General features: G+C 46.6%; 1 protein-coding gene and 1 long non-coding RNA gene across 2 annotated transcripts; one reads left to right on the top strand and one right to left on the bottom strand.

Moving 5' to 3' along the window:
- The first annotated feature begins 32 nt into the window (after window positions 1-32).
- Otulinl (OTU deubiquitinase with linear linkage specificity like) lies at window positions 33-26,176 on the top strand. Its single transcript, XM_042695247.1, has 8 exons — window positions 33-100; window positions 15,976-16,135; window positions 16,219-16,250; window positions 16,354-16,445; window positions 17,522-17,671; window positions 21,187-21,315; window positions 23,249-23,518; window positions 24,564-26,176. Exons 1-8 carry the CDS (start codon window positions 43-45, stop codon window positions 24,735-24,737), a joined length of 1,065 nt encoding a protein of 354 aa, XP_042551181.1. The 5' UTR covers window positions 33-42; the 3' UTR covers window positions 24,738-26,176.
- LOC122121021 lies at window positions 8,788-9,339 on the bottom strand. The gene is made up of 2 exons (XR_006149858.1): window positions 9,063-9,339; window positions 8,788-8,959 (listed from the first exon to the last, which is right to left on the bottom strand). It is a non-coding gene; the product is annotated as an uncharacterized LOC122121021 (long non-coding RNA).
- Window positions 26,177-27,666: the final 1,490 nt, after the last annotated feature.

Genomic DNA, 27,666 nt, shown 5'->3' with positions numbered 1-27,666 from the left:
CCCGGGCCGAGGCTGCGCGCGTGTCCGCGGCGCGCGGCCCGCATGGCGGTGCCGAGGAGCCCCCCGCGGGCGCGAGAGCGGCTGCGCGTCCCCGCCGCAGGTGGGCGCGGGCGGACGGGGTCGGGGACGGGGACGGGAAGGGGGGAGCGGACGGGAACGGGGTACGGGCGGGGCCTCCGGGGGGGCGGGAGCGGGAGCGGCCGGGGGCTGCGGGCCGGGCTGCGGGCCGGGGCTGCGTCTCACCTGCGGGCGCCGGGCGTCCGCTCGGGCGCGGGCGGAGGACCCGCGGGGCCCAGGGGCGGGCGGTGCGGGCGCAGCCCGGGGCGCGGGGACCCGCGGGGACCTCGGTGGCGGGACGGGGCGGGCTGGGAGGGGGGGCCGGCGGGCGGTCAGGCTGGCCCGGCCCGGAGGAAACTTGGAGAACCCGAGTCGCAGTGGGCCCGTGCCTCCCGCTCAGCTCCGCGCTGCCCCTCCTCCCGAGACCCCGGGGGTCGGCGTGCGTGTGGGGTGTGTGTGTGTTTGGTGTGTGTGTGTATGTGTGGGGCGTGCGTGTGTGGGGTGTGTGTGTATGTGGGGTGTGGGGGGCGTGCGTGTGGGGCGTGCGTGCTGTGTGTGTGTGGGGTGTGTGTTTGGTGTGTGTGTGTATGTGTGGGGCGTGCGTGTGGGGTGTGTGTTTGGTGTGTGTGGGGGGGGTGTATGTGTATGTGGTGTGTGTGCATGTGTGTGGGGGTGTGTGTGTGGGGTGTGTGGGGCGTGCGTGCTGTGTGTGTGTGGGGTGTGTGTGTATGTGTGGTGTGTGGGGTGTGTGTGTGTTTGGTGTGTGTATGTGTGGTGTGTGGGGTGTGTGTGTTTGGTGTGTGTGTATATGTGTGGGGCGTGCGTGTGGGGTGTGTGTGTGTTTGGTGTGTGTGTGGGGGTGTGTGTGTATGTGTATGTGGTGTGCATGTGTGTGGGGGATGTGTGTGTGGGGTGTGTGTGTGGGGGTGTGTGGGGCGTGCGTGCTGTGTGGGGGGGCGTGCGTGCTGTGTGTGTATGTTTGTGTGTGGTGTGTCTGTGTAGTGTGTGTGTGGTGGGGTATGTGTGTGGGGGTATATGTTTGTGTGGTATATGTGTGTGGTATGTGTGTGGTGGTATATTTGTGGGGGGTATGTGTGTGGTGGTGTATGTATGGTATATGTGTGGTGGTGTATGTGTGGTGGTGTATGTGTGTGGTATATGTGGTGGTATATGTGTGGTGGTATATGTGTGGTGGGGTATGTGTGTGGTATGTGCGTGGTGGTATATGTGGTGGTATATGTGTGTGGGGTATGTGTGTGGTGTATGTGTGTGGTATATGTGTGGTGGTGTATGTGTGGTGGTATATGTGTATGGTATATGTGGTGGTATATGTGTGGTGGTATATGTGTGGTGGGGTATGTGTGTGGTATGTGCGTGGTGGTATATGTGGTGGTATATGTATGTGGGGTATGTGTGTGGTGTATGTGTGTGGTATGTGCGTGGTGGTATATGTGTGTGGGGTATGTGTATGGTATGTGCGTGGTGGTATATGTGTGGTGGTATATGTGTGTGGGGTATGTGTGTGGTGGGGAGGCATGTGGTGGCAGGGGTCGGCCCTCCTCTGTCCCCATCCTCCCCCCCACCTCACTGTGCCCTGGCTTAGATTTCCCCATCTGCTTCTCTGCTGATGGATGGCAGCTCCGTCTGTTTTCTTTGGCGGTGGTGCCAGGAGTTCGAGCCCACTTGCGGCCAAGGAGCGTCGTGCCTGTTGCGGGTGCTGCAGGAGTTCAGCTAAGGATGCTTACGAGCTGCGATGCAGTTCTGGGAGGGAGGACAGGTCCGCACATCATGGTGCCCACGGGTGCACCCCTCAGTCCCTTTGCGCACCCCTCAGTCGTCAGGCATAAAATCGAGGGGGTCGGGTCAGCGGATCACAAGGCCCCTCCCGGTCTAGCTCTCTGTGATCGACCCTCTCTGAAAAGTTTGGAGAATAAATTTTTTAACCTTTCTGCATCTTGGGTTATTAAAGAATTAGCCACATATTTCCTGTGGGTGTATTCACGTTAACTTTTTATTATGTTCCTTTCTTGCCTTCTCCCTACCTGAGTCTGGCAGAGAAAGGAAAGTTGGAAGTACAGGTAGGGGTGCTGCTGGAAAGAGCCTGCCTGGAGGCAGGAACTGCTTACTCGGCTTAACATACTGCCCAAGAATGGTTCCTTTCTCTGCATCAAGTGCAAGGTGTGTCAGAACTATCAGCCTAGGGAGAGAATTCTTTCCACTGCTCTAGCCTGTCTTAGGTCTGCAGTTGATGGGCAACAGAATGGATTGTGATTCAGAGAAACATTTCTTCCCAAACCAAATACATGAGGACTTATGACCACAGTTTCTCTGCTTTGCTAGTTATATTTACCCTCCCCCACCCCCAGTGAAACAAAACAGCTTTTAAAAAGTCAGTGCTCCAGTCAGGTGCCTGTGGCTCACACCTGTCATCCTAGCTACTCAAGAGACAGATCTGAGGATGGTCCAAAGTCAGCCCAGACAGAAAGGCCTGTGACACTTATCTCCAGCAAAAAAGCCAGAAAGTAGAGCTGTGGTTCAAGTGGTAAAGCACTAGCTTTGAGCAAAAATGCTCAGGGATAGAATCCAGGCCCTGAATTCAAGACCCAGGACTGGCACGAGTTACAAATTAATGGCCCTGCTATCTCACTTTTGATAAGAGACTTAGATGTGCTTTTAAGATAACAGCAAGTAATCACAAGTAGCACAGACAAAAAAAAAAAAAAACAGGACAAAACTGGAGAAGCAGACTCTTCAGAGATGGAGAAACGTTATTTTGGTAGCTTTTTTTTTTTTTTTTTTTTTACTATTTCTTGTTGAAAGTGTTTCAATACCAAGAACCATGAACTAGGCATCTTTACACACCATTACTAGAAAGACTTCGCCAGAATTAGAATTCTGCTCCTGGAAGAGCAAAGACCAAGCCTCGGAGAAGACGCCATTGGTTACTGGGGAGCAAAGGGAAAGTCCAGGGGACTTCACACGAAGCTCACAGTTCTCAACCCTTTGGCAAACTCCTGGTATGATTTTTCTTTTGTTTCTCTGTGACTCCTGGGGCTTGAACTCGGGACCTCACTTGAGTTCTACTCAAGCTGGCTCCTTGTCACTAGAGCTATACCTTCACTTCTGGCTTTTTGCTGGTTAAATAAACTCGAGTCTCTGGGCTTTGCCTGCCTGGGCTGGCTTTAAACCTCGAAACTCTGATCTCAGCTTCATGAGCAGCCATGAGCCACGGGCACCCGGCAGGATCCCTGTTTTGAGAAGAGATGTGTGCCCTACCTTCCCCCGCAGGCTCCTTGCTCCCTTGAGTGGTTCAGGCCTTGAGGTTCTGTCCACGCTGTCCTGTTTAACAATGTGCGTGTTTTCTACCATATCTGAGGAGCACCTCACTCCTCCATGGCGCCTGTGGACTGAGTCCCCCAGAGCAGCTACATCCAGAGAGGCTGAGAAGCTCTGATTCCTTCTTTTAATTTTAATATTGCTCATCTAGGTGAGACTGCAGGTAGGGAAAGGTCCTAATGCTAAACCGAAGATTTAAAGGTGACAGCGACGGCTGTTTTTCAATCCATTTCATGTCTTCCTGGCACACTTACTCCACGTATAGTTCTGGTGGCTCATGCCCCATAGCAAGCATCAAGTGCCAGCCGTTGCTATGGGTTTTATTGTCCTTGCCTTATTCTAGAGTGCACATTTATCCCCATCGTAAGCAGCTGAGTGATGCACACACCTGTACGAGGGTGCACACCTCCCACCTAGGCCTTCTGCCAGTGGCCGGGTGTTTCCCAGGACCCTGGGGCTCTGCTGTTCCGAAGCCCTTTGCGACAAGCGCTCTGGCTATGAGGCAGATGTTCCGTACCTCCCTACGCAGCCTTGGATATGTTCCCGGGGGTGATTACAGGTGGGCGCTAGGCAGGCAGGCAAGTTTAGCTGGTAAGCACTTCTGGGTTTATGGGGAGAGAAGGCAAACAGCGACAGCTACTGACCCGTCATGTGGGAATGATGGGGATTGGGGAGCTCATTCTAGGACGAGCAGCTGCAGGGCCACTGTTCTGAAGCAGCTGCTCAGAGACGGGGGTGCTGGCGGGGGTCACTATGCTCAGAAGAGCACAGCTCCAGGTTGCCAGTGTGCCAGTGTGGTGTCTTACTGGAGCTTGAAGAGTCAGGCTCAGGTTAGGAGAGTGGTACAGGATCTCTGAGAGATGCAGGACTGCTGATGTTAGTACTGGTGCTGGGAATCCTAGGAAATAAGGATCCTAGAAACTACACGTGCTTGATCAGTTTCTTAATTGAGGATTTCACACTCAGCCCTCTGTGATTGACTCGACCATCGGCTGTGGCAGGGAGTCTGTGTGCAATGAGTAGACACAGTGATTCACAATACCGCATTAGCTCAACCTCCACTTGAGGGGCTGTTGGTTTTCAATGGTGGTCAGGGTTGCTCTTGCAGAGGGAGTGATAATGTCAGTGGAAGTCAGTGTGTCCAGGGAAGTGTCACATTGAAACTAAGTTGTTAAAAAGAAGTGTGCAACCCTCTCTTGTCCATCTCGGGGCAGAGAGCTGTCCATCAACTTAGGCGTGGGTGCAAATCAGTGGGGATGAACCAGTTCCCAAATGACCCATGAGTGTTGAACAAGTTGTGTTTGGTCCCTGTGCCTGCTCATAGAAGGCTCCTATGGCGTTTAGTCACCCAAGTTTAAGAGGCATGAACTAAATGCTTTCTTGCCTGGTAACGACCGACTCTATCCATAGGTCGCAGATAAATACCCAGCACGTTGCAGGGCGTATTCCTTACTCTGACAGAAAGGCCTGCAGTTGTCTGTGTTCCGTGTGAAGTTAAGGGACTCTGCGTGCTATTGGCTGGGCCACCTGGATGGGTGGTGTGGCTTTGGCCTCCATCTCAAACCAAGTGCTGGGTGGCATCATTGTCAGTGACAAGATGAGCTGCGCGTCATTTGAGTTGGCATCTACAAAATGAACTTGAAGTTGCATTTGCCTCTGAGGAGTAGGTTGGCCACTGAAAGTGAAGTGGAAGCATAGCAAATGCATTTATTAGTATATAGCTCACCTCCCTTAGTCTCCTACCTGACACATGGCAGGACTTGGCCATGTCATTGCCTTTCTCTGAAACGGATAAAAATTGCTTTACCCAGGAGAGTTTGCTTGATCAGTTTTATTCATGCCGTATTCCTTTGCACTTAAATATATATATATATATATTTTTCAACTCAATCTTAGACTAATGGTTATCATGATAGAGGGGTTTTATAGCTCATACTTGTCCTTCATGGTTTCATATTCCGGTACATTCTCCCATATATGCGGCGCCACATTCATTCACTCGTTCATTCCGGTTTTGGAACTTGTAACGTGTGGACTGGTTCTTGCTGCTCTGTTTCCTCCATCCGATCTCTTTCTCATGCCAGTGTAAAGTCTTTCTGGAAAAGGTTCTTTCCAGAACTGCTTTCCGCACAACTGATTGAACAGATTCGAAGGGTTGGAATTCTGCTGATGTTTGTCAAGAAGATGTGTGTCTTCTTGCGTATGCATAGGATGTTGTTGCTGTGGGCTTGTTATTTTTCTGGTGGTGCTGGGTATTGAACCCAGGGCCTTGTACATGTGAGGCAAGCACTCTACCGCTGAGCTATGCCCCAGCCCATGTGCTGCTTGTGTGCCATGCTTTGAGATTAGGTGAGCCTCCTTATCTCACAAGTAGCCGTGATGCTGCCATCCCTGTGCCCTGGTGGGACTGTCCCTCCCACCCAACGCTGATCCACAGTGAAACAGAGGCTTTGGAGAAGGGAGGGAAGAGGTGGTTAAGGGCCTGGTCTCCTGTTGTGTTCACAGGGGAGGAAGCTGAGGTCCGCCATGCTCAGCTCTCTAGGACCAGGCTCAGAGTTCCCTACGCCTGCCCCTACCTTGAGCCGTGTCCCACCAGATGACCGCTTCGCATTCTCACTTCCTGCTTTGTGTTTAATGTGTAATTAAGGGAAGAGAAAACACTAGCTGGCAGCTGTCTCTGGCACGCATGCTAAAATCTGGAAGGGCACATTAAAGCCGAGGGTTACGTGTGGTGGAGTCGCAGGACAAGCCCAAATGAGCGAGTAAGTGAATGGTTTGTGTGTCTGAAGCCCGAGGTAGCTCTCCAGGGACAGGTCCTGTGCCACCCGGTGTGGCAGGCCACTTCTGTGTCATTTCTCCACTGTATGTGGCTCCCCTGGCCACAGTCACTTTCTGGTTGAAGATGGCTGCTGGCGCATGCTCCATCTGACATTCCAGCCGTCAGGGAGGAAGGAAAGTGAGGAAGTCACCCCTGGTGACCAAAAGGAGCCTTCTTCAAAGGGGCACGTTCCAACTTCGTGTACCAGAGTCAGCACCCGCGGAGGATGAAGTGCTCCTTGGCTCTGAGTAGCCCGTGCCCTGCTGTGGCTCGAGGTTCTAGCGGTGGAAAGAGGAGGGAGCGGACCCTGGGCCGGCCGGCTACACAGATGCGTTGCTTTCGTACAGCGAGTAGTTCTTAGCTGTCTCCCCTGCGCCTAGGTATGGGGAAGGCGGGGAGAAAACAGACACAGACACAGTTCCTGTTCTTGGTCAGGCACCAGCCAAACATAAAGACAACTGTATAAACTGGACCAAGTGCTGGGGGCAGGGTGGGGAGGGCTGGGGGGGTGAAGGGGGATATGGGGCAATCCTTCAGTTCCGAGGAAGAAAAACAGATTTGCCTAGCCTAGGCTTGGGACAGGGTCAGACCAAAGATGCTTGACATTGAGAGCAGAAGAACGGAATCCGATGACCTAGGCCACAAGTGGAAGGAAAAATGTTCCAGACTCAGGGAGAGCCCAGGCAGAGCACGGCCTAGCAGCGGCAGCGGACGCTGTAGCAGGCACGGAGGGCAGATCAAGAGGAGGACTCTAGGACAGACCCGAAGGTGGGGCTGCTGGCTCACCTTCCTCGGTCGCCTGGATGGAACACAGGCAGGGCCCGGAGTGTGGGAGGGAGAGTCCCAGGCAAGCCAGAGGAGTTGGCCACCCTCCCTGGAGGCTGAGTGACGGCACAGATTCCTTCTTCGTTATTAATATCTGAAAAGCCCTGCTTTTAGATGGGTTTAGCGCCCTTCTATAGGAAAGCCGTCAATCCACTAGGTAAAGCAGCCCCACAGAGGGGACCCAACACAGAAACCACACTGCACCGGTTAGAGCCCTTGACCCATGAGATTTTCGTTTATCTGCCTTGACTTCTGCTGATCGTGACCTTGGATGTGAATCAGCATGTGATGGGATATGCATTTGAGATAACAGAAGAAACCAGGGATTGGGGAAGCCCTGGCTCTGTGGCAGTTTCTCAACACACATTGAAATCTCCTGGGAGAGTCCGGCTCAGTGCATCACAAAATTCACAGGGGGCTCCGGAGGAGGCTCTGCCCCGCCACAGCCTCTCAGCCGTCAGTGTTACAGTGTTACTGCAGGTCACCCAGGGATCTCCATGTGACACAGATGTGGCTTTGGTGGATTCTCACATCTCAGAATTCAGGATTCCCAGATTCCCCAAATCTGCTTCTGAAAAGGCCTAGCGTGATGTTGACACCCCGTTCCTGTAGATTTAGAGGGGCTGATGCACTGTCAGGTCTGATGAGTTTGTGTCTGAAGTCCCTCCCATCTTTAGGACTGTGTAAAGTTAGAGGGGCTCAGGCGAGCCTCAGCTTCCCCGCTGCTCCCAGGGAGGGGTTGGGGGTGACAGTGTGGGGCTTGGCTGATTCTTGGTGACAGATGAACCAGGGTAGGGGCTTCTGGCCAGGGGGGTCTGAAGATCATGGTGTGCCTTTCTTTAGTTTTCCTACCCCTTGATTAGGGGCCTTTCCAGCCCAGTCAGTGTTGCCAGGATAGGAATCTTTCCTATCAATAAGAAAAGCCGTGGAAAGATTTTTTTAAATAGGAGGTGACACAATCCATATATATTTTTTTAAAGATATCAATCTGTTCTCACTAGAGTGGAAAACAGTTGGGGAAGCCAATTAGAAATGGTAACCATTAGCAACTGTGCCCAAATGATTCTGATTAATGGGAAAACTGCTACCCCTGGGGAGAAAGTGGAGAGTGGCTTGCGCAGGGTAGGTCCCTCAGAGCGCGTGCGTGAGGTCACACAGGCGTCGTATGTGAAAGGCCTGCCCAGTCACCTCACATGATACCAGGCTCTGCCTGGGCCTGCAGCCACGCGAGCTACACACGGGATCTGTACAACCCTGGGATTCCTTGCCCTGTGGAAGGTCGTGCATCTTAGTTGAGGCTCTGTGGGCTTCCTTGCCATACTGAAGTCAAGCGTGGGCCTCCTCCTTCCTTAGGAGGAAGCAGACCCAGATCCTGAGAGGAAAAGGAGACGGGGAAAGGGACAGAGAGGGAGGAGAGGCACAGGCCCAGCAGGTAAGCCCAGGATGGCCTCGTAAATCTTCCAGTCCTACTGTTGCTCAGCCTTGGGGAGGAATGAAAGAAGAGAGACAGAGGGGGGATGGCCGTGCCTACCTCCAGGAAGATCCTCCGCCTTCAGAAGAGGTTGAAACCCCAGCCCAGGTCCAAAGGGCTTTATGTGGACAGCAGGTGGACCATGAGCTAGTTTATAGCTGTGTGTTTGGCGAGTCATAGCTCATGGGCTAAATTGCCCTTTGTTTTTTTATGGCCTATGACCTACGACTGACCAAAGAAGAATACATTTCTCTAACATGAAAATAAAATGCAAATATTCCATTGTCCATAAATAAAGCTTTATTGCGACATAGCCCTGTGGTCTGCTGTCTTGGCTGCATCTCCACTGTAAGGCCGAGTTCCAGTGCGTGGGGCAGAGACCACATGGCTGATGGAACCTGAGGAACCTGTCCCCTGATCTAGAAGGAAGGTGACCCTTGTCCAGTCCTGTCCTGGACAAGGACAAGGAAACATGGACACAGTTTAGGACATGAGGAGAACTCCCCTCCATCCCCCCAAAATAAACACCTCACAGGAGGGTTAGAGATATCTCACCTAGAAGAAAGGATGCTGAGTGGAAATGATGGAAACAGCAAGTTCAGAATTTGTCATTTGTGAATGATAATGAGTCATCCTCATTCTTGGAAGAGGAATTACGCAGTTGGTTTGGAGGACACTGGCCTTCAGTCCGAGTGTGGTTCAGCTGCAGACTCCTCCTCCCCTCTGGCGTCGGTTGGTTCATCTCAGAAGTGAAGCATATTTGTGACAGCTCATCAGATGACTAGATCTACCCTGAATTGAATTCGGTGTTCTCTCTCTGGTTTCCTGTTTGCCGCGTGCCTCTTCCTCTTTATGTGTTCTTGTCTGTCCCAACTCTGCCTTACCAGAGCTGAGCCAGTGCCCGTGCCTTGCCTTCCGGTCTAAACCTCTTTTCTTTATAGAATAGTTAAAGAAAGATGTCTCAGCGTTAGCTTCAGAGGAAGCAGGACCAGGCCTGCATGAAGACAAGGGCTGAGCCTCGGGCTGGGTAGAATCAGACCTCCAAGATGATTCCGATGTGTGTCTTCCTCAACAGCCTGCCATTCTGTGAAAAATGGAAAAGGTTGTCAAACCTATGAAACAAGATTCAGCCTAGTTCTTCATAACACTAGCCAGTAACGATTCGGGTGTGGTCACCAATCTGATCACGGCAGCAGCTTCTTCCTTAAAACCCTTCGGGGCCTTTCTGGACTCTGAGGCGCAATGTCAGCATCTTAAGTCATGGGCCTTGGTCTGCTGTCCTGGTCTGCTCACTTTTCTAGCCTGGTGAGCTCCTCATTCACAGTCCTCAGCTTAGCTTCACTTTGGAAGCTTTCTTCACCTGGTTGTGGTCAGATTCTCATTTCTTTCTTCTTGATGCTGACTCAGTGGGCTCCGTTCCACGAGGAAGGTCCATTGGTGAAGGTCCAACTGCTGCCAGGAGAGTTCCCTGGTGGCATCAGCTCTAGATACAGCCTGACCTGTGTTTTTAGGGTTAGGATAAATATTGACCTATGAAGAGAAATGCTCTGAAGGAATGGACATGTAGTGTAGTGGTAAAGCATTTGTCTAGCGTGCATAGGGCCCTGTGTTTGAGCCTTAGCACTACCCAAAGGAGGGAGGTAAGAAGCAAGGAAGGAAAAGAGAAAAGTGAAGAAATATTCTGCAAAAGAAACTGGACTCTCATAACTGGGTGCTGGTGGCGCACATCTACAATCCTAGCTACTCAGGAGGCTGAGATGAGATAGGAGGATTGCAGTTCAAATCCAGCCTGGGCAGACAAGTCCTTGAGACTCTTATCTTTGACTAACTGGCAAAAAGCCTGAAGTGGGTGTGTTGATCAAGTGCCAAAGTGCCAGGTTTCAGGAAAAAAAAACAAGTTTTTGGTTCTGAGTTCAAGCACAAAACAAACTCCTGTAAAAGAGAGAAGCGTCCATGACAGGTATAGTGTACATTTGGATAGTGCTCTTAGTTTGTCTTGTTTGTTTTTAAATATTTACTTCTGTGCCAGTCCTGAGGCTTAAATTCCCAGCCCGACACCCAGTCTTTTCAGCTCATGGTAGGCGTTGTACATTTCAGCCACACTTCCACTACCAGTTGTTGCTGTGTTTTTTTTTAAAATAAAATGTTGTACAGAGGGGTTACAAGTACATGAGTAGGGTAATGAGCATTGTTATTCCCCTCCTTTGTTCTCCCCCTACCATCACTTCCCTCCTCACCTTCCCAACTCCCCCCACCCCCCTGCCCCCCAACATTGTAAAGTTCATTTTCAACGTAGTGTCCTGTGCATCTCCTTGTCACAGTGGGTCAGCCTGCATCCCCATTTAAGTGTTCCCCAATATCCCTTCCCCTTCCCAAATATATATACATGTATATATATCACATTTTCGTGATCCATTCATCTACTGAGGGTCATCTGGGTTGGTTCCATATCTTAGCTATGGTAAGTAATGCTGTGACAAACGTGGTTGTGCTGGTAGCTTTGGTATGACCTTGTTTGTGATCCTTTGGGTAAATGCCCAAAAGTGGGATTGCTGGGTCATAGGGAGGCTCTATGTGGAGTCTTTTGAGGAACCTCCATACTGCTTTCCAAACTGGTTGAACAAGTTTACACTCCCACCAACAATGCAGTAGGGTTCCCTTTTAGCCACATCCCCTTCAGCATCTGTTGTTACTAGATTTCTTGATTCTAGCCATTCTAAAGGGGTGAGGTGGAATCTCAACGTTGTCTTGATTTGCATTTCTTTTATGGCTAGGGAGGTTGAGCATTTCTTCATGTGTCTATTGGCCATTCTTATTTCCTCTTCAGGGTAGTCTCTCTTTAAGTCTTGCCTCCTCCTTTGGGTACCAGTTGTTTTTGTGGGTTGATTGGAAAGTCTGTCACATTGGTCTGCCTGGGCTGGCCTGGAACTGCAGTCTTCAGATCACAACCTACTGAGGTGTGGCAACGAGGCGTGAGCTCCCAGCACCTGGTGTAGATTGTGCTTTTTAGTTACTGTTCTGATCTTCTTTTTAGCTCCATGTGTTAGCCAGTGGGCAGTTCTTTAGGGTACTCAAGCCTGAGTGGTTTGTCCCAGATCCTGAACTAGAAAATGGCAGCAGGAAGACACAAGCTTTGGGCTCATTTTTTAAGTTTTTTGTTTTTGCATGGTTGGATAAAATGGTTTTGTGCCTGGAATGTGGAATTCTGTGATTTCATGGAGGAATAGTGACAACTTGCCTTTCTACAGAGCACATCCCACCCACAGCCTTTCTGGATTTATTGTCGGTGGGCCTTTAAAATCACAAATGCAATTAGAACATTAAGATTACCTTTTACAATGCTGAATTGCCTTTAACACGCCTACAGGATGTACCCAGTAAAATGAAGACAGCTCTGACTTAGGACATTATGAAAAGCACACGTACCCGATCCTCTCTCTGTTAGGCAGAGAGCAATTTCCTGTTATGTTATGGATGTGTTCGGGAGTCCCGGGTGAGACGTGCCCCATCGGTGGGGTTGTGCTAGCAGCTTAAGTAGGCTCACGTGACAGGCTACGGGTAAATGTCTTATTGCTCATGACTTTCAAGATAAAAACTTTCCACTTGGTGATTCTCTTCCTCAGCGATAATGATCTTGTTGCTGGCTTTAATATCTTCCTAAGTGAAACGGCTGTCCTTGCTTCATTGAGCAGAATTAATACCTAAAATACAATAGTTTTTTTTACCTCACCATTTCAAAGAGTAATTAAGATAGTGTTGACTTCTAGCCAGAATATGGATGCAAAGCAGGCAGAAACAGCTGTTGCTTATTTGTTTTTAACCTCAGCTTTTTTTTAAGTAGGGACATTTTTACTGAAAGTCTGTTTCTCTGTCTGATACCTGGGACGTGTAAACTCAGCTGCCTTTTCCATCCTTCCAGCTCAGTTTGATGATCGCTCCTTGGCCCATTCAGCGGCCTCTGAGACCCTCCTCTGGTTAGGAGAAAGTCATTGTGTTGGATGTGTTGTCTATATCGTGTGCAGGGAGATAGGACCGTGGTGCTGGCGTTGAGCCATGGATCAGATTGGGACAGAGGGAGTAGTTGAGGTGAAGAAGATTTGTAGCCCCTGGGTAGGTAAAGAACAAAGAATTCACCATCGTGGACCCAGAAACAGCACTGCAAGTTTCAGAGGCGAACTGCTGAATTTTCCTCAGAAAGACTGTGCTGTCTAGGCCAGGATGATCTGTTGTCTGTGTTACCACTTAGTTTCCTGCTCTTCAGTGACTTTTGGTTTTGTTTTCAGGGTTTGGGAGCATTTTTTTTCCTGTTTAAATTATTTCAGCTTTGAAATGCAGTAGAGAATGGGGTGGAGGATGGAGCCCAAAGAATTTTGACCACAAAAAAGCAGTAGTAGTTACAGTAGTTCTCATCTGTCATATTTAGTTGGCGTGATCACAGATCAGACGCAATGTCAGATAGTTAGTTGCTTGGTTGGTTTTAGGAGGACCTAGAGTAATTCCTCAACAGCACCTGAACTACTGAAGTTTTATTTCTTCTGAGGGTGAGGTCTAGGATCTCACTGGTGTTTGGGGTGGGAGGGTGATGCATAATACATAGTTAATAGTATAATACTGTTGTACTAGAAAGCATAACAGTGAATTGTACTGTATTGTAGATTCATTTTAGCCACCACTCAAGCAGTTTAGTGCAAAAGGAGGACAAGGGAGTTTCCGTTTTCGTGTCTCCTGACACAAGGATGCACAGGTCCTGCCACAAGGATTGGGTCCTTCATTCCAGACAGTGTTTTCAGCCCTGGCTTGCTCTGCACGCTTCCTACACACCCTTTGCCAAAGCTTGCCCTGCTACACTCCCTTGTGTTCTTTTCATGCCGCAAACCTGGAGGGGGAGCCTTTTCCGTCTCTCTCCATCATCAAGGAAATTTGAAGCCAGCCTGGGTAGGAAAGTCTGTGAAGACTCACATCTCCACCATCAAAAAGCCAGAAGGGGAGTTGTGGCTTAAGTGGGAGAGCTCCAATTTTGAGTTAAAAAGCTAAGGGACAGTGCCCAGGCCCTGAGTTCAAGCCCTAATACCAATACACATAGCAAATAAATAATAAATCAATCTGTAGACGTGAAGGAAATATAGCTTTTAATTTTTGAACATAAGAAGTGTGACTTACATTTATAGGTGGCAGTGCTATGATGATTTAAATAACTCATGAACTGTTGAAACATGTAAACACTTACTTGAAAAATGCCCTCGTTAGTAACTAGACACATACTTTTAATTTGCTAGTAATATTTTTTTAGTTTCAAGTAATTTTTTTTGGGGGGGGGGTCCAGTCGTGGGCCTGAACTCTGGGCCTGGGCACTGTCCCTCAGCTCTTCAGCTCAAGGCTAGCACTCTACCACTTGAGCCACAGTGCCACTTCCAGCTTTTTTTTTTGTTTCTGCTTATGTGGTGCTGAGGAATCGAACCCAGGGCCTCATGCATGCAAGGCAAGCGCTCTACCACTGAGCCACCTTCCCAGCCTCTCAAGTAAATTCTTTACTGAGTTAAGTACTCAGTTAAAAAAAAAAAACAAAAACAAAAGCCAGGTGCTGGTGGCTCACGCCTATAATCCTAGCTATTCAGGAGGCTGAGATCTGAGGATCACGGTTCAAAGCCAGCCCTGGCAGGAAACTCCGTGAGACTTTTCATCAATAAACCACTAGAAAACTGGAAGTGGTGCTGTGGCTCAAGCGGTAGAGCACTCGCCTTGAGCTGAAGAGCTGAGGGCCAGCACCCAGGCCCAGAGTTCAAGCCCCACGACCGACCGAAGAAAAAAAAAGCAAAATAATAGATTCCATATTGCTGAGCTGATCACTACATTTTACCAAATGATCTGCTGTGGAGGAAGTTATTTTGCCACAAGCCCTCAAGCACTGGCTACTGCTAAAAATTTCTCTTTGTTATTTGTAGCTGGGCATCTGCATGCTCAAACAGAAGGTTTGGAGGAATCCCCCGAACCCAGTGGCAGTTTGCAAGTACATCGTTACATTTTCTCTCTTGTTCAATCAGGGTTCACAGTGTACATTACAAGGGGAGTATCTAGACCCATCTCATGTCTCTTCTTTTACATGGTCCATTTTATGGCAATGATGTCTGTGTTCCTGCCGTTCCAAACCACTTGTTCCAGGTCACTAAAGTGATGCCGTAGATTACAACCGTATGACTCAGCCACACAGCAGTGGGCAAAACTGGATCCTCGTGGCTTCTTAATTGTCTGCCGGGCACCTGTGCTGAACTGCATCGTGGAGTCGTGTGTGGCTTCAGCACCGATTGAGTGCGTAGGCACTGTACAGGTGCTTAAAAAATGTCATCCACTTGTCAAGAAAATTGGGGATGAAAAGGATTAGGTTGCCACATTCACAAAGCTTGGTATAGTCATGGAATTCTGAAGCCTGTACCCTATGCGCCACTACCCCCAGCGCCAGCGCCAGCTCTTCCTCTTCCTCCTCCTCTTCCTTGTCTTCCTCCTCTCCCTCCTCCTCTTCTTCCTCCTTTTCTTCCTCCTCCTCCAACTCTTCCTCCTTTTTTTTTTTTTTTTTTTTTTATGGGCCTGGGCTTATAAACTCAAGGCCTGGGTGCTCTCCCTGAGGTTTTTTCAGCTCAAGGCTAGTGCTCTACCACTTGAATCACAGCTCTGCTTTTGGCGTGTGTGTGTGTGTGTGTGTGTGTGTGTGTGTGTGTGTGTGTGTGTGTGTGTGTGTGTGTGTGTGTGTGTGTGTGTGTGAGTGATTAATTGGAGATAAGAGTTTCATGGACTTTTTGTTTTGCCAGGGCCAGCTTTGAAGTGTGGTCCTCAGACCTCAGCCTCCTGAGTAACTAGGATCTCGGGTGCAAGTCACTAGTGCCTGGCTACATTATTCTTTTCTTTTTTCTTTTTCCCCAGTCCTGGGGCTTGAACCCAGGGCCTGGGCGCTGTCCCTAGCCTCTTTGTGCTCAAGGCTAGCACTCTACCACTCAAGCCACAGTGCCACTTCTGTTTTTTTCTGAGTGGTTTATTGGAGAGAAGAGTCTCACGGGGACTTTTCTGCCCAGGCTTTCTTTGAACTGTAATCCTCAGATCTCAGCCTCCTGAGTAGCTAGGATTATAAGCGTGAGCCACTGGCACCCAGCTTACATTATTCTTTAAAAAAAAAAATTTGTATCATATATAATATGTTCTTAGTCATGACACTAGTTGTGGGAGAACTGGGTATTTATTTGATTTCTGAATTGAACTTTAAGTATTTAAATACTTTGTATCCTTTAAAAATATGTTTGTAGATTAATGATAGACATTTTGTAGCCAAATATTCCAATGCATGTTTGTATATATATATTATATATTTTATAGAGGTTGTATCTATTTTCAAACACACACACATAAACACATAAACACAAGTAAAAGCAGATTTGTATAGTTGTGATATGGTTCTTTTTCTTTTTCTTTTTTTTTGCAGGAAATGACCAAATACATTCCTGGACACTCGTTACAAACCAAGCTCTTGAAAGTGGCTGGAGAGTGGTGCGGGGCTCCGTGACGCTGGCCGCGGCTTTCCTGACGGCCGCCCTCTGCTACTTCAGACAGCTGCATTTATGTTTGGGGCACTGGCTGAAATGGTAAGTTAGTTTCCATCATTCAATTTCAAAAATACCCTCGTGGTACCCAGCATAGTTTTGATATTGTCCCTTTTATCTTTCAGGTGGATTGGATATCTGCAGAGAAAATTCAAAAGTAAGTATTTCCATCCATTTATTTCCTTGCTTTTAAGGTGTGGAGAAGGCTCACAGAGAGGAGAAAGAGAAAGCTAACTGCCTTTCTATTTTGTTTTGTCCAGGAAACCTCAGCGTGGAGGCAGAAGTTGATTTACTCAGTTATTGTGCCCGGGAGTGGAAGGGAGACAACCCCCGGGCCACGCTGATGCGGAAGGTGGGCTGTCTGCAGAGCTAGACCATGGAACACCTAGACGACATTGCATTCTGCTGTGCTACAGCCAGAGACTCACCAGGACTAAATAGGGTACAAGTGACACCAGTGGTTCCCATTCAAGAGCCACTGAGACTAGGCCTCCGACCTTTGACCTGTGCCTTTGCATATGGATCAGGTCTGTCATTTCAGAAAACTCCAGCATTGTGTGCATTTCTGCCTCTCCTGGCCTACACCCGCAGTGTAGTGGAGACTCCTCCTTGAAAGGGTCAGTTCCCTGAGCATAAATATTTTGACAGGTTTTAGGATTTTTCCATTGAACTAATTTTAGTAATTGTTCCTGACAACGCTCCCCCATCTTGTCACTAGAAAAACACAAACACGGGGGGTGGGGGAGGACACTTTAAGGACTCCCAGCTAGGAGCCAGTGGCTCAGCCTTCTGGCTACTCAGGAGGCTGAGATCAGAGGATCATGGTTCAAAGCCAGCCTGGGCAGATAAGTTCATGAGAATCTATCTCCAGTTAACCAGTAAAATGCTGGACTGGTGGTGTGGCTGAAGTGGTAGAGTGCCAGTTGAGCAATGGCTTGAAACCCATAGTGCCAGCATATACACACCACACACACACACACACACACACACACACACACACACACACACGAAGGAAGGAAGGAAGGAAACAAGGAAGAAAAGAAAGAAGGAAGAGAAGGAGGGAGAGTGGGAGAAAGGAAAATAAATCTTCATTATGGTCTTAAAAGTGTCCTCTTAGTACAACTACTTAAAGGTAATAAAAAATGAATTTGAAAACCAGAACAATAAAAGCAACAAGAGCAAAAACGTACAGATTGTATTCATGATCAGCCTCAATGACCTGCTCTGGCCTTCCAGGATTTATCATCTGAGACAGTTCCTGGCACACAGGGGTCCCTTGAGGATTACAGGCAGCAGTCGGCACAGTTTCTTGTTGTGTCCTTTGCCCGCTTTATTTAATACCTCACTGAAAATGAGCCTTCCCAGTGTGGTCACTGAATTAATTTCGGTCTCTTGTGCAATGGAATGAATGAAGACTTTTCTTTACAGGCTTACGAGGAGCTGTTTTGGCGACACCACATCAAATGCATTCGGCAGGTGAAGAGAGACAACTACGACGCCCTGCGGTCCGTGTTGTTTCAGATCTTCAGCCAGGGGCTCTCTTTTCCCTCCTGGATGAAGGAGAAGGACATTGTTAAGGTATGTCTTCAGCCTGGGCCAGGGATGTTCCTGGTGACATCCTGAACTCACAGGCTCCTGGTCTTCTTTGTCCTTCAGAGGACCGTGAGCGGGAAGGAACAGAGAAGTCATTTAATCTAGTCCTCTGTGTCTCTTCCGTTTGCAAATAACCATTTCAGAAAGATAGTCAAAGTCAGTTTCATGCGTTAGGTTTTTGTTGTTGTTGTTCTGTGTGTGTGTGTGTGTGTGTGTGTGAGAGACAGAGAGAGAGAGACAGAGAAAGCGATTTAGAGGGAGGAAGGGAGAGAGAGAGAGAGAGAGAGAAAGAGAGAGAGAGGGAGGGAGAGAGAGTGTCCTAGGGCTTTGAACTCAGGACCTGAGTGCTGGCCCTTTGTACTCAAGACTAGCACTCTACCACTTGAGTTACAGTTAAACACGTCCAGATGTTTTAAGTAGTTAATTAGAGATAAGAATCTCATGGACTTTCCTGCCCAGGCTGGCTTCAATCCGTGATCCTCCAACCTCAGCTTCTTGAGCTGCTCGGTGGTGAGCCACCAGTGCCCATCTTATTCATTCATTTTTAATACTCCTGTCTTTCCTTGAGGAGCATCTGTCCTTTGTGAGTATGGTGGTCTACGCCATAAATAAGTTTTCATAAATACATGTAGTGTCCAGGTACCAGTTGCTCATGTCTTCAACCCTAGCTTCTCAGGAAGCTAAGACCTGGAGATTCATAGCTTGAATACAGCCCAGGAAGGAAAGTTTGCAACATTTTGTCTCCACTTAACCAGCAAAATGTTGGACTAAAATTATGGCTCAAGTGGTAGAGCACCAGCTGTGAGCATGCAAGCCAAACCAGAGCATGATGTCATCCGTTCAAGCCTTTGTCCTGGTGGAAGAGTGGGGGTGATACATGCATACTACATACACGCACATGTATGTACATACAGCGCATCACTACCCTCCCGCATGCTCTTGAATGTTACCGGTTGGTTTAGACCTCCCTGGAAACCCCTGCATCTGTTTTCTGTCTCTATAGTTTTGCCTTTTCCAAAGGTCACATACATTGAATCATCCAGTATCTAGTCTAATGAGTCAGTCTTGTTTCTCTTGGTGAAGTGTATTTGTGGCTCATTCATGTTGTGCTATGAATGTGTTAACTCTTCTCATTTTGTTTGGTGTGATATTACTTAGCAAATGTAACTATTCATTCACCAGATGAAGGACTTGTGGATTGTATCCAATGTTGGGCAACTATAAGTAAGGTCATCATAAATACTCTTACACAAGATTTTTTTTTTGTCGGTCATGGGGCCTGAACTCTGGGCCTGAGCACTGTCCCTCAGCTCTTCAGCTCAAGGCTAGCGCCCTACTATTTGAGCCAAAGCCCCACTTCCAGCTTTTTCTGCTTATGTGGTGCTGAGGAATCGAACCCAGAGCCTCATGCATGCAAGGCAAGCACTCTACCACTGAGCCACCTTCCCAGCCCCTCTTATACAAGATTTTTGTGTGAACATTAGTTTACATTTTTTGTATCAACACCTAGGAGTTAGATAGCCTGGTGCTATGGTAGGTGTTGTGTTTAACTTTGTAAGAAACTACCAAATTGATTTTTAAAGTGATATGGTCATTTTGCATTTGGCCAGCACCGTGTAAGATTTTCAAGTACTCAATCTTCTCAATAGCAGTTAATTTTGTTAGTTTTTTTTTTTCTTTTTTGGAACCAGTTCTGGGGCTTGAACTCAGGGCCTGGACATTGTCCTTGAGCTTTTTTGTGCTCATGTCTAGCATTCTGCCACTTGAGCTACAGTTCCCTTCTGACTCTTTTGGTAGTTAATAGAAGATGAGAGTCTCACAGACTTTCTAGCTTGGACTGCCTTTGAACTGTGATCCTCAGATCTCAGCCTTTGAGTAGCTAGGATTACCAGTGTGAGCCACTGGTGCCTGGCAGAGTTGTTTTTTGTTTTTGTTTATGTTTATGTTTTTGGTTGTGTGTGTGTGTGTGTGTGTGTGTGTGTGTGTGTGTGTGTGTTTTTAAGCCATTCTAATAGGTTCACGTTGATATTGAGTTTGCATTCTCTAATGAGTAGTCATGTTGATTACTTTCCACGTGCTTCGTTGCAATCTGTGATATCTTTCTGGAAAGTGTTTGTTTTATTCTTTTTATGTTGTTGTTTTTTGGTGGCACTGGAGTTTGAACTCAGGGATTTGGCCTTCACGGTACCTATTCTACCACTTGAGCCATACCCTAAGTCCTACTTTATTTTCTTAAACTTTGTTGTAAATACTATGCCATTTTATTTTATTTATTTTTAATTTTCTTATTGAGCAGGTGTGCGAAGCGGTTCTAATTCCGCCAGTCAGGTCATGAATAGAATACACCTGCATAGTGTCACCTCTTCCCTCCCTCCATCATCTCCCCCTTTCCCATCCCTGCCTTCAAGTAACACAGTTCAGTTTTTACATAATGTACATCAAATACAATGACTGCACCGTTAATTTTGTTATCATTGAGTTTTGAAGAGTTCTTTATATATTCTGGATACAAGTATTTTACCAGATATGCTATTTGCAGCTATTTTCTGTGACTTCTTTTTTTAATTATTTTCATAAATTTACTGCAGCACATTTTTGATGAGCAATTGAACTTTCACTTCGAATGCAGTATGTCTCATTGAGGATGGGGAGCTGAGGAAACAGTATTGTTTGCATACATGTGTGTAATGTGTTCTCTTTCCTTAACGTGTTTAAAATTTAAACTTCTATGAATTTTGTTTTATCTAGAAAATATTTGTTGTCTATATGATATGTCAGCTCTGCTGCAAGCTGCTGAGGTTAAAGAATAAAATATGTGTGTAAAAATGGGCTAGAGACCAGTGATGGCTTAGATTCTTAGGTATACCAAAATTGAATTCTTACTTAATGAGAAAATCCTGACAAGAGCTCTGTAAACTTAACAGCATTGTGGTTAATTTAAAATGAAGGGGAATGGTAAGGAGGGATAATCCATGCCAGCTACGTCACCTCTGGCTGGTGAGTGACAGCAGGTTGGAACCAGAGTGTGTCCCTATCCAGTCCTGTTACCCAATATGCTCCATGTTTCTAACATTCGCCTACACATGGCTGGCAATGGACTGTAGCAGAAAATGTAGCATTTTATACAAAAAGATTACTTTGTGGATATAACCCTGTATTATTTTTGTCACTTATGAAGTGATGAAGAACGTCATTTAAAAATCACTTTATCCACAAATTGAAAAATAAGGTGACTATATGCGATCTTGTTTTTGTTTTAGGCAAGGTCTCAGTATATAGCCCAGGCAGGCCCCAAGACCCGGGTCATCCTGCCTCAGAGGCTGGAATTATAGGCATGTGCCACAGCACCCAGAAAATATATGCTTTGTATTTACTGTTGTGACAGTCATTGTAACAGAAGATTGGGAAGTGAGATAAGATTGTTAGCTGTGACACACTCCAAACTGTATACAAAAAAACGTGGAGCTATTAACCAATGTTCACTGTACTTCCTTTTCAAGCTTCCTGAAAAACTGCTGTTTTCCCAAGGCTGTAATTGGATCCAGCAATACAGTTTTGGTCCTGAGAAGTATACTGGTTCAAATGTGTATGGAAAATTACGTAAATGTGTGGAATTGTTGAAAACACAGGTGAGCTTGATGGGAAAAGCAAAAAGACTCAGACTATAAAAGCATATATCCCAAAGGTAGGCCAGTAAGAAGTGTAAGCAGAAATCCTTCTTCCAGCAGCTGATGGTTTCCTCTCCTTGTTCTTCTTTATCCGGTCAAGCACTGACTGAGAGCAGCAGTGTTCTGCGTGATAATTAGGCCTGTTGTAGGGTAAGGGGGCTTCACAGGACTGGCCTGGAAACCCAACCAATCACGTACGTTTGTTTCTCTTGCAAAAGTGTGGCCAGTTTCAGACAAGATACTCTGAAAGACCCATCTGGAATGTGGAACTTGGAGATGGCAACAATACAATTGAACTATAAGTTCTTCCTGCCTTTTTTAATGACATAAATTTCAGTGTGAATCTCTGAGCATACTAGCAGGCTTGCCTTGGGAAATGCCTTCACTTTTCTGAGCCATCGTTTTCTGCTCTGTAAAAGAGAAATATGAGCACTATATACCCTGGGTGGTTATTGTTAGGGAGGATTCAGTGAGTTAATACAAAAGGAGCACTTTGAACTATGTCTTGCTATAGGGTAAGTGATAAGGAATAATACTACTATTTCCTGGAATATCTTTTAATAATCCAACTGTTGTAAGCACTTGTAGAGAGAGTTCTGACTCTCTTGGTGTTTTATGTAATAGGTGATGCTTTTGCGAAAAACATTTCATTTAAACTAATTTGTTAGAGCAGTAATATGTGTATGTGTGTGTTTAGTACGGCTCAGGGTGCTATAACAACATGCCATAAACTGAATGGCTTAAACAACAAATGTTTATTCGGCCCTGTTCTGGGGGGTGGAAATCTGAGCTCAGGGTACCATAGGGTAGGATGTGGGAAGGACTTTCTTCCTGGTTTACAGGCAGGTGTCTTCATGCTGTGTCCTCGCATGGCAGAGGGAACTTAGTGACCACTCTGCTTCTTTTTACTTTTGTCAATCCTAGGGCTTGACTCTGGGCCACTGTACTGTCCCTGAGCTCCTTTTGCTCAAGACTAGCACTAGCACTCTACCACTTGAGCCACAGTACCACTTCCAGCTTGTTCTGTGATTAATTGGAGATAAGAGTCTCATGGACTCTCCTGCCTGGGCTGGCTTCAAGCCATGATCCTCAGATCTCAGCCTTCTGAGTAGCTGGGGTTACAGCGTGAGCATTGGCACCTGGTTCTGCTTCTTCTTGTAAGGTCACCACTCCCACTCCGTCTACAAGTGACTGTCCAAAGGCCTGCGGTTAGACATTCAATATGAGTTTGGGGCGGGGGGCAAAAGCGGGACCATTGCAGTATACTTAGGGTTAGAGAATCCGTACTAACAGAGAAAATGATAAAATTCTACTCTATTAGTTTTTGGCTTATTTTACTAGAATGGGAACTGTTTGAGGAGGGTGAGAGAATTAGAGGATGAACAATATCTAAATACACTGCAGAAATGAGTAAAGATCACACAATGAAACTCACTGAAAGCTGAATAATAGGGGTAGTGGCGATGCGGACAATATGAGTAGACGAGGGGCTAGTGTGATTAAAGTGCTGTAATGCAAGTGTGGAACACCATGGTGAAATGCACGGAAGTGCATACACTAAAAAAGTGAATGACAGGAATGGAAGACAGTCCCTGCGTGTGGTATGGGTATGATAGAAAGGGGATGGTGAACAGAGTAGGGAAGGACTCAATTACTTCATGTTCCCTGTATGAACAGAGACCAGTGAAACGCCTTGACTTGGTTTGGGAAGGGGGAGGGGATGAGGGACAGTGACTGAGAAAATGAGTCTGATCAAGGGACATTGTATGGATGTGTCAAAATGAAACCCTTTTGTACAACTAACTGATGTTAACGTAGACTTGGAAAATAGATCAGAAAACTAGTTGCACAGTGCTATTTCACTCTGCTCAATTTTACTTTTGCATCCTTTTAGTGGACTGAATTTAGTGGGATTAAAGATTATCACAAGCGAGGATTGAAGTGCAATATCCTTTTTTCTGATGCCATGTTGGAGTCTAAGCTTTATGAAGCCTTGAAGTTCATCATGCTATATCACGTGACTGAAGTCTACGAGCAGATGAAAACGAACAAGATCATTCCCAGCCTCTTCAGACTCCTATTTTCCAGGGAGACATCCACAGATCCTTTGAGCTTCATGATGAATCACCTGAATTCTGTAGGAGACACTTGTGGATTAGAGCAGGTAAGTAGGGTTGCACAGTCTCCCTGTGTTTGACGAAGGGTAGTCATCTGGGCAGTTTGTGAACATGTGGACCTTCGGGAGGTCACATATAGCTGGGATAAAGCCACCTGTACAGTGGCTGGCTGGTATTACTGGCCCCAAATGAGGAGAAGAAGTAACAAACCCCACTGCTACATGCCGCTTGTCTTAGGGGTCTGTAGACTCCCTGCCCAAGGCACCAGATCTGGAAAGCTGCTCAGTTACCATCGGGGCAACAGGTTTTCCCACGTACAGGTTACCTAGGAGAAAGTGGACTTTGAGAGCAGTATAACTTCCTGAAAGCCTTTGGTTACTTATTACAGATAAATAGAAATTACAAAAAAAATGAAGCATAGGAAATGCTTTACTCCCTTGGAAAAGGGTTTCTATTTTTTGTTTTGTTTTGTTTTTATTTTGCTTCCTAGAAAATGGGCACAGTTTTACACAAACTTGTTAAAAAATAATGTTAAAGTGAGGCAGGTGTTGGTGGCTCATGCCTGTAATCTTAGCTACTCAAGGCTAAGATCTGAGGATCCAGGTTCAAAGGAAGCCTGGTCTTTGAGACTTTTCTCCAGTTAACTACAAGCTAGAAGCTTCTAGAAATGGAGCTGTGGCACAAGTAGTAAAGTGCCAGCGTTGAGTGAAAAAGCTAAGGGATAGTGCCCAGGCTCTGAGTTCAAGCCCCAGTACCGGCACATACACAAAGCAATCAGTAAACAAAGTAATTGTGAACATTCTTTTCTTTTCATTAATTTCCCCCCCCCCAACAGTTTTTTTTTTTTCCTATGATTTCATCACAGGAGAGAGACATCCCCTTCCTTCCACACAATGGACATTTGTCCCTAAGTCTCTGCCCACTCAAGGGCTTATGGGTGGGTCTGTAAACAAGTAGATCATTTCATAAGCGGCCGAACACCCCACTCCATGACCTCCCTTCCACTCCACCCCCTTCATCCCTGACTCCTGGTGGTGGGAGACAGGAATTCTAACATTTATATTGCTGACCTCTCTTTCATCTCATCCTCAGATTGATATGTTTATACTTGGATATTCCCTTGAAGTGAAGATAAAAGTGTTTCGACTCTTCAAGTTTAACTCCAGAGACTTTGCGGTCTGCTACCCCGAGGAGCCCCTCCGGGAGTGGCCGGAGATCTCTCTGTTGACAGAGAATGACCGCCACTACCACATTCCTGTCTTTTAGGTCTGCCATGGGCCAGGCGCTGGCTCTCGCCAATGACGGTCTCCCTTGCAAGGAAAGTATTTTTCCCCCAAAAAGCCAAGCTAACATTTCAGCTGTGGAAGGAATTAGGACCCTTTGCCTGGCACTGCAAGTCCAGTGGGGGCAAAGGTGCGCCATGGCTTTCCCTTCCTTTTCAGTGATTTCCTCCAGTGTGGCAGCACTGATACATTTGGGAATTAGTAGTTTGACCTCCTTCATAAGGGACACTTGACCGGGTCACTTTCCATCCTGGCTGGCCTTTAAGACACAGGAAACTTAATATGGACAACAGGGGGAAAAAAAACCCCAAGATGAAAGTAAGTAGGGGAAAACAACTAACCAGAAAAGAATTTCCTTATCTCTGACCTTGGATTCTACAGTAAGCATTTCTACAGTAAGCATTTCATCTTGAGCTGATTTTGGATCTTCATAAACATGGCAATATTTTATAAGCATTATCCTGGGAATCTTTGTATATTTTAATTTTTCTACAATCATTGGATTAACATTAAAAGACTGTGTATGTGTGTTTATATATGTTTGCATGCAAACACAAAGGTATACATTTACATATGTACATAGATACACATACAAATAACCACTACTTTGTAATATTGTACAGTTTGTTTCATAGCTTTGCATTTGTTGTTACTATTGAATTTGCCCCGCTTGATAGGTGTCATTTAGATTTTAAAAAAGATAAATTCGATAGATTGAGTGAATAACAATTGTGAGGTTGTCATAAAGACTTTGGTTTAGTCAGTGCATTTACACGTGTATTAGCTAGTCGAATCTCAGTGTGGTAGGCATGCCATCCCCTCAGACACGAAGATGCTTTCATCCCTGTCCCAGAATCTGTGAACTCATGGGGTGAAATGGCACAGGATAGTGCAGTTTGCAGGTGGGATTATGGTACTAAATTGCTGTTTGATGGAACAAAATGAGGCTAGAATCTCTAGTTGGCTTAGTATAATCAAAAGGGTCCCTCGAGGCAGAAGAGACACTCAGAGAGTGTCATAGTTAGAGGAGATGTGAACTATGTATGGAAGACCAGAGAGATGCGCCAATGCTGGCTTTGAAGGAAGAGAAAGGAACCACAAATCAAGGAAAAGGCCAAGTGACATAATCTCCCAGCCCTGTCAACATCTGGATTTCGGCCCACTGAGACGTGGGTCAGAACACCAGCCTACCTGAGGGTAGGTTAACAGGTTCAAGTTAAGTTGCTGCTGCTGCTGCTGCTGTTGGAGACAATGTGTCTTAGCATCATTGGAACAATAGTGTTGTTGGCCTGAATTTCAGTGGTTTTATGTTAGAAGTTCTTTGCTAGTTCATTTGGTAATCTTTATTTTGGTGGTACTTTGCTCATCTGTTTTGAATTCCATTAAGTAAAAAATAATTAAAAACTTGCCAATGACATACCACTTCAAAGCCGTGCATCTCTTTCTAAAGAGTAAGTGACTTACTAAATAGGGCATTTGGGGCTTGCCCACCGTTGCTTCTTCAATAAACAGAATTAAAAGTTTGTGGGGTGGGCTGGGAAGGTGGCTCAGTGGTAGAGTGCTTGCCTTGTATGCTCAGGCCCTGGGTTCCATTCCTCAGCACCACATATGCAAAAAGAAAAAAGCCGGAAGTGGCTCTGTGGCTCAAGTGGTAGAGCGCTAGCCTTGAGCTGAAGAGCTGAGGGACAGCGCCCAGGCCCAGAGTTCGGGCCCCACGACCAAACCCCCCCACAAAAAAGTTTGTGAGGTACACAATCAGCATTCACATTCATTTCTTTCCTTCCTCTTGCACTGGTTATGGAGCTTGAATGCAGGGGCTGGGCACTGTCCATGCTAGTGCTCTAAACACTTGAGCCACAGCTCCACTTCTGGCATTTTTTTTTGGTAGTTAATTATAGATAAGAGTCTCATAGACTTTCCTGCTGGCTTCAAATTACAAACCTCAGATCTCAGCTTCCTGAGTACCTAGGATCACAGGCGTGAGCCTGGCTCCTGGCAGCATCCACATTCGTTTGTAATGGAAACTTTATCAGGTGTATAAGCTACATATGTAAGATGTCCAACAGTTTCCACTGTCCATTTGTCACTGGCTGAGCATTAATGATCCAACATCATGGAGCTTTACCTTGCCAGAACAAGAGCTATGACTAGCTTCTCTAGCTCCTTCCTGTTCAGATATATGTAGGATTTTGTTTAACCCCTGCCATGCAATTGGTCCAGATTGATCTATGTGTTATTGTTTGTTTTTCTGTTCATGTGTAGACATGGTGACAGTATGGCTACTTTGGCTGGCATTTATGGAACTGCTGCTCTGAACTTTTGGCTCCAAGTGAAGTATCCAGGTGTCCCCTGGCATTTGTATGTTACCACTCATCTTGGGTGTACTTACCCAGTGCACTTATTTCCACAGCAATCCAGGACTAAAAGAAAAAAGGTGTTCCCTAGGTTTTGCACTCATTGACCTGGTGTCCTCTATCCAAGTGCTGGAATTATTGGTATGTACCACCACAGCGGATCTTGCCATACATTTTTTTTGGCCAATTCAAACAAAAGCGCTCCCCTCCCCTCCCCCCCCCTATATATATATTTATAACAACAAAAGCTCATCGGAACTATATTTATTTGTCATATCCACATGGCTTGAAAGTTAATGGAAAAAGCACACATATTCAGCCACCTCTAGACCAAAGGGTTCTATTGGCCAGCCAGCAGTATATGCCTGCCTCTGTACTTGAACTTCTTGAGAGGTGTTGGGAACTCACTTGTGCTGTGTGTGGAACTGGCTCAGAAGTGAGCCTGGATGCGCACCGGTCAGTGGGCTACACATGGACATCTGACATCTCTGGAAAAATACCACTCTGAAAAATCAAATTGATAGATCTAATAGTCCTTATAATCAATAGCATCAGGTC

The sequence above is a fragment of the Dipodomys spectabilis genome, unplaced genomic scaffold (assembly GCF_019054845.1).
Source record: "Dipodomys spectabilis isolate Male_0828 unplaced genomic scaffold, ASM1905484v1 ptg000179l, whole genome shotgun sequence".
Taxonomy (NCBI): domain Eukaryota; kingdom Metazoa; phylum Chordata; class Mammalia; order Rodentia; family Heteromyidae; genus Dipodomys; species Dipodomys spectabilis.
Note: the sequence above shows the minus strand (reverse complement) of the source record. Positions and strands in the feature narration are given on the sequence as shown.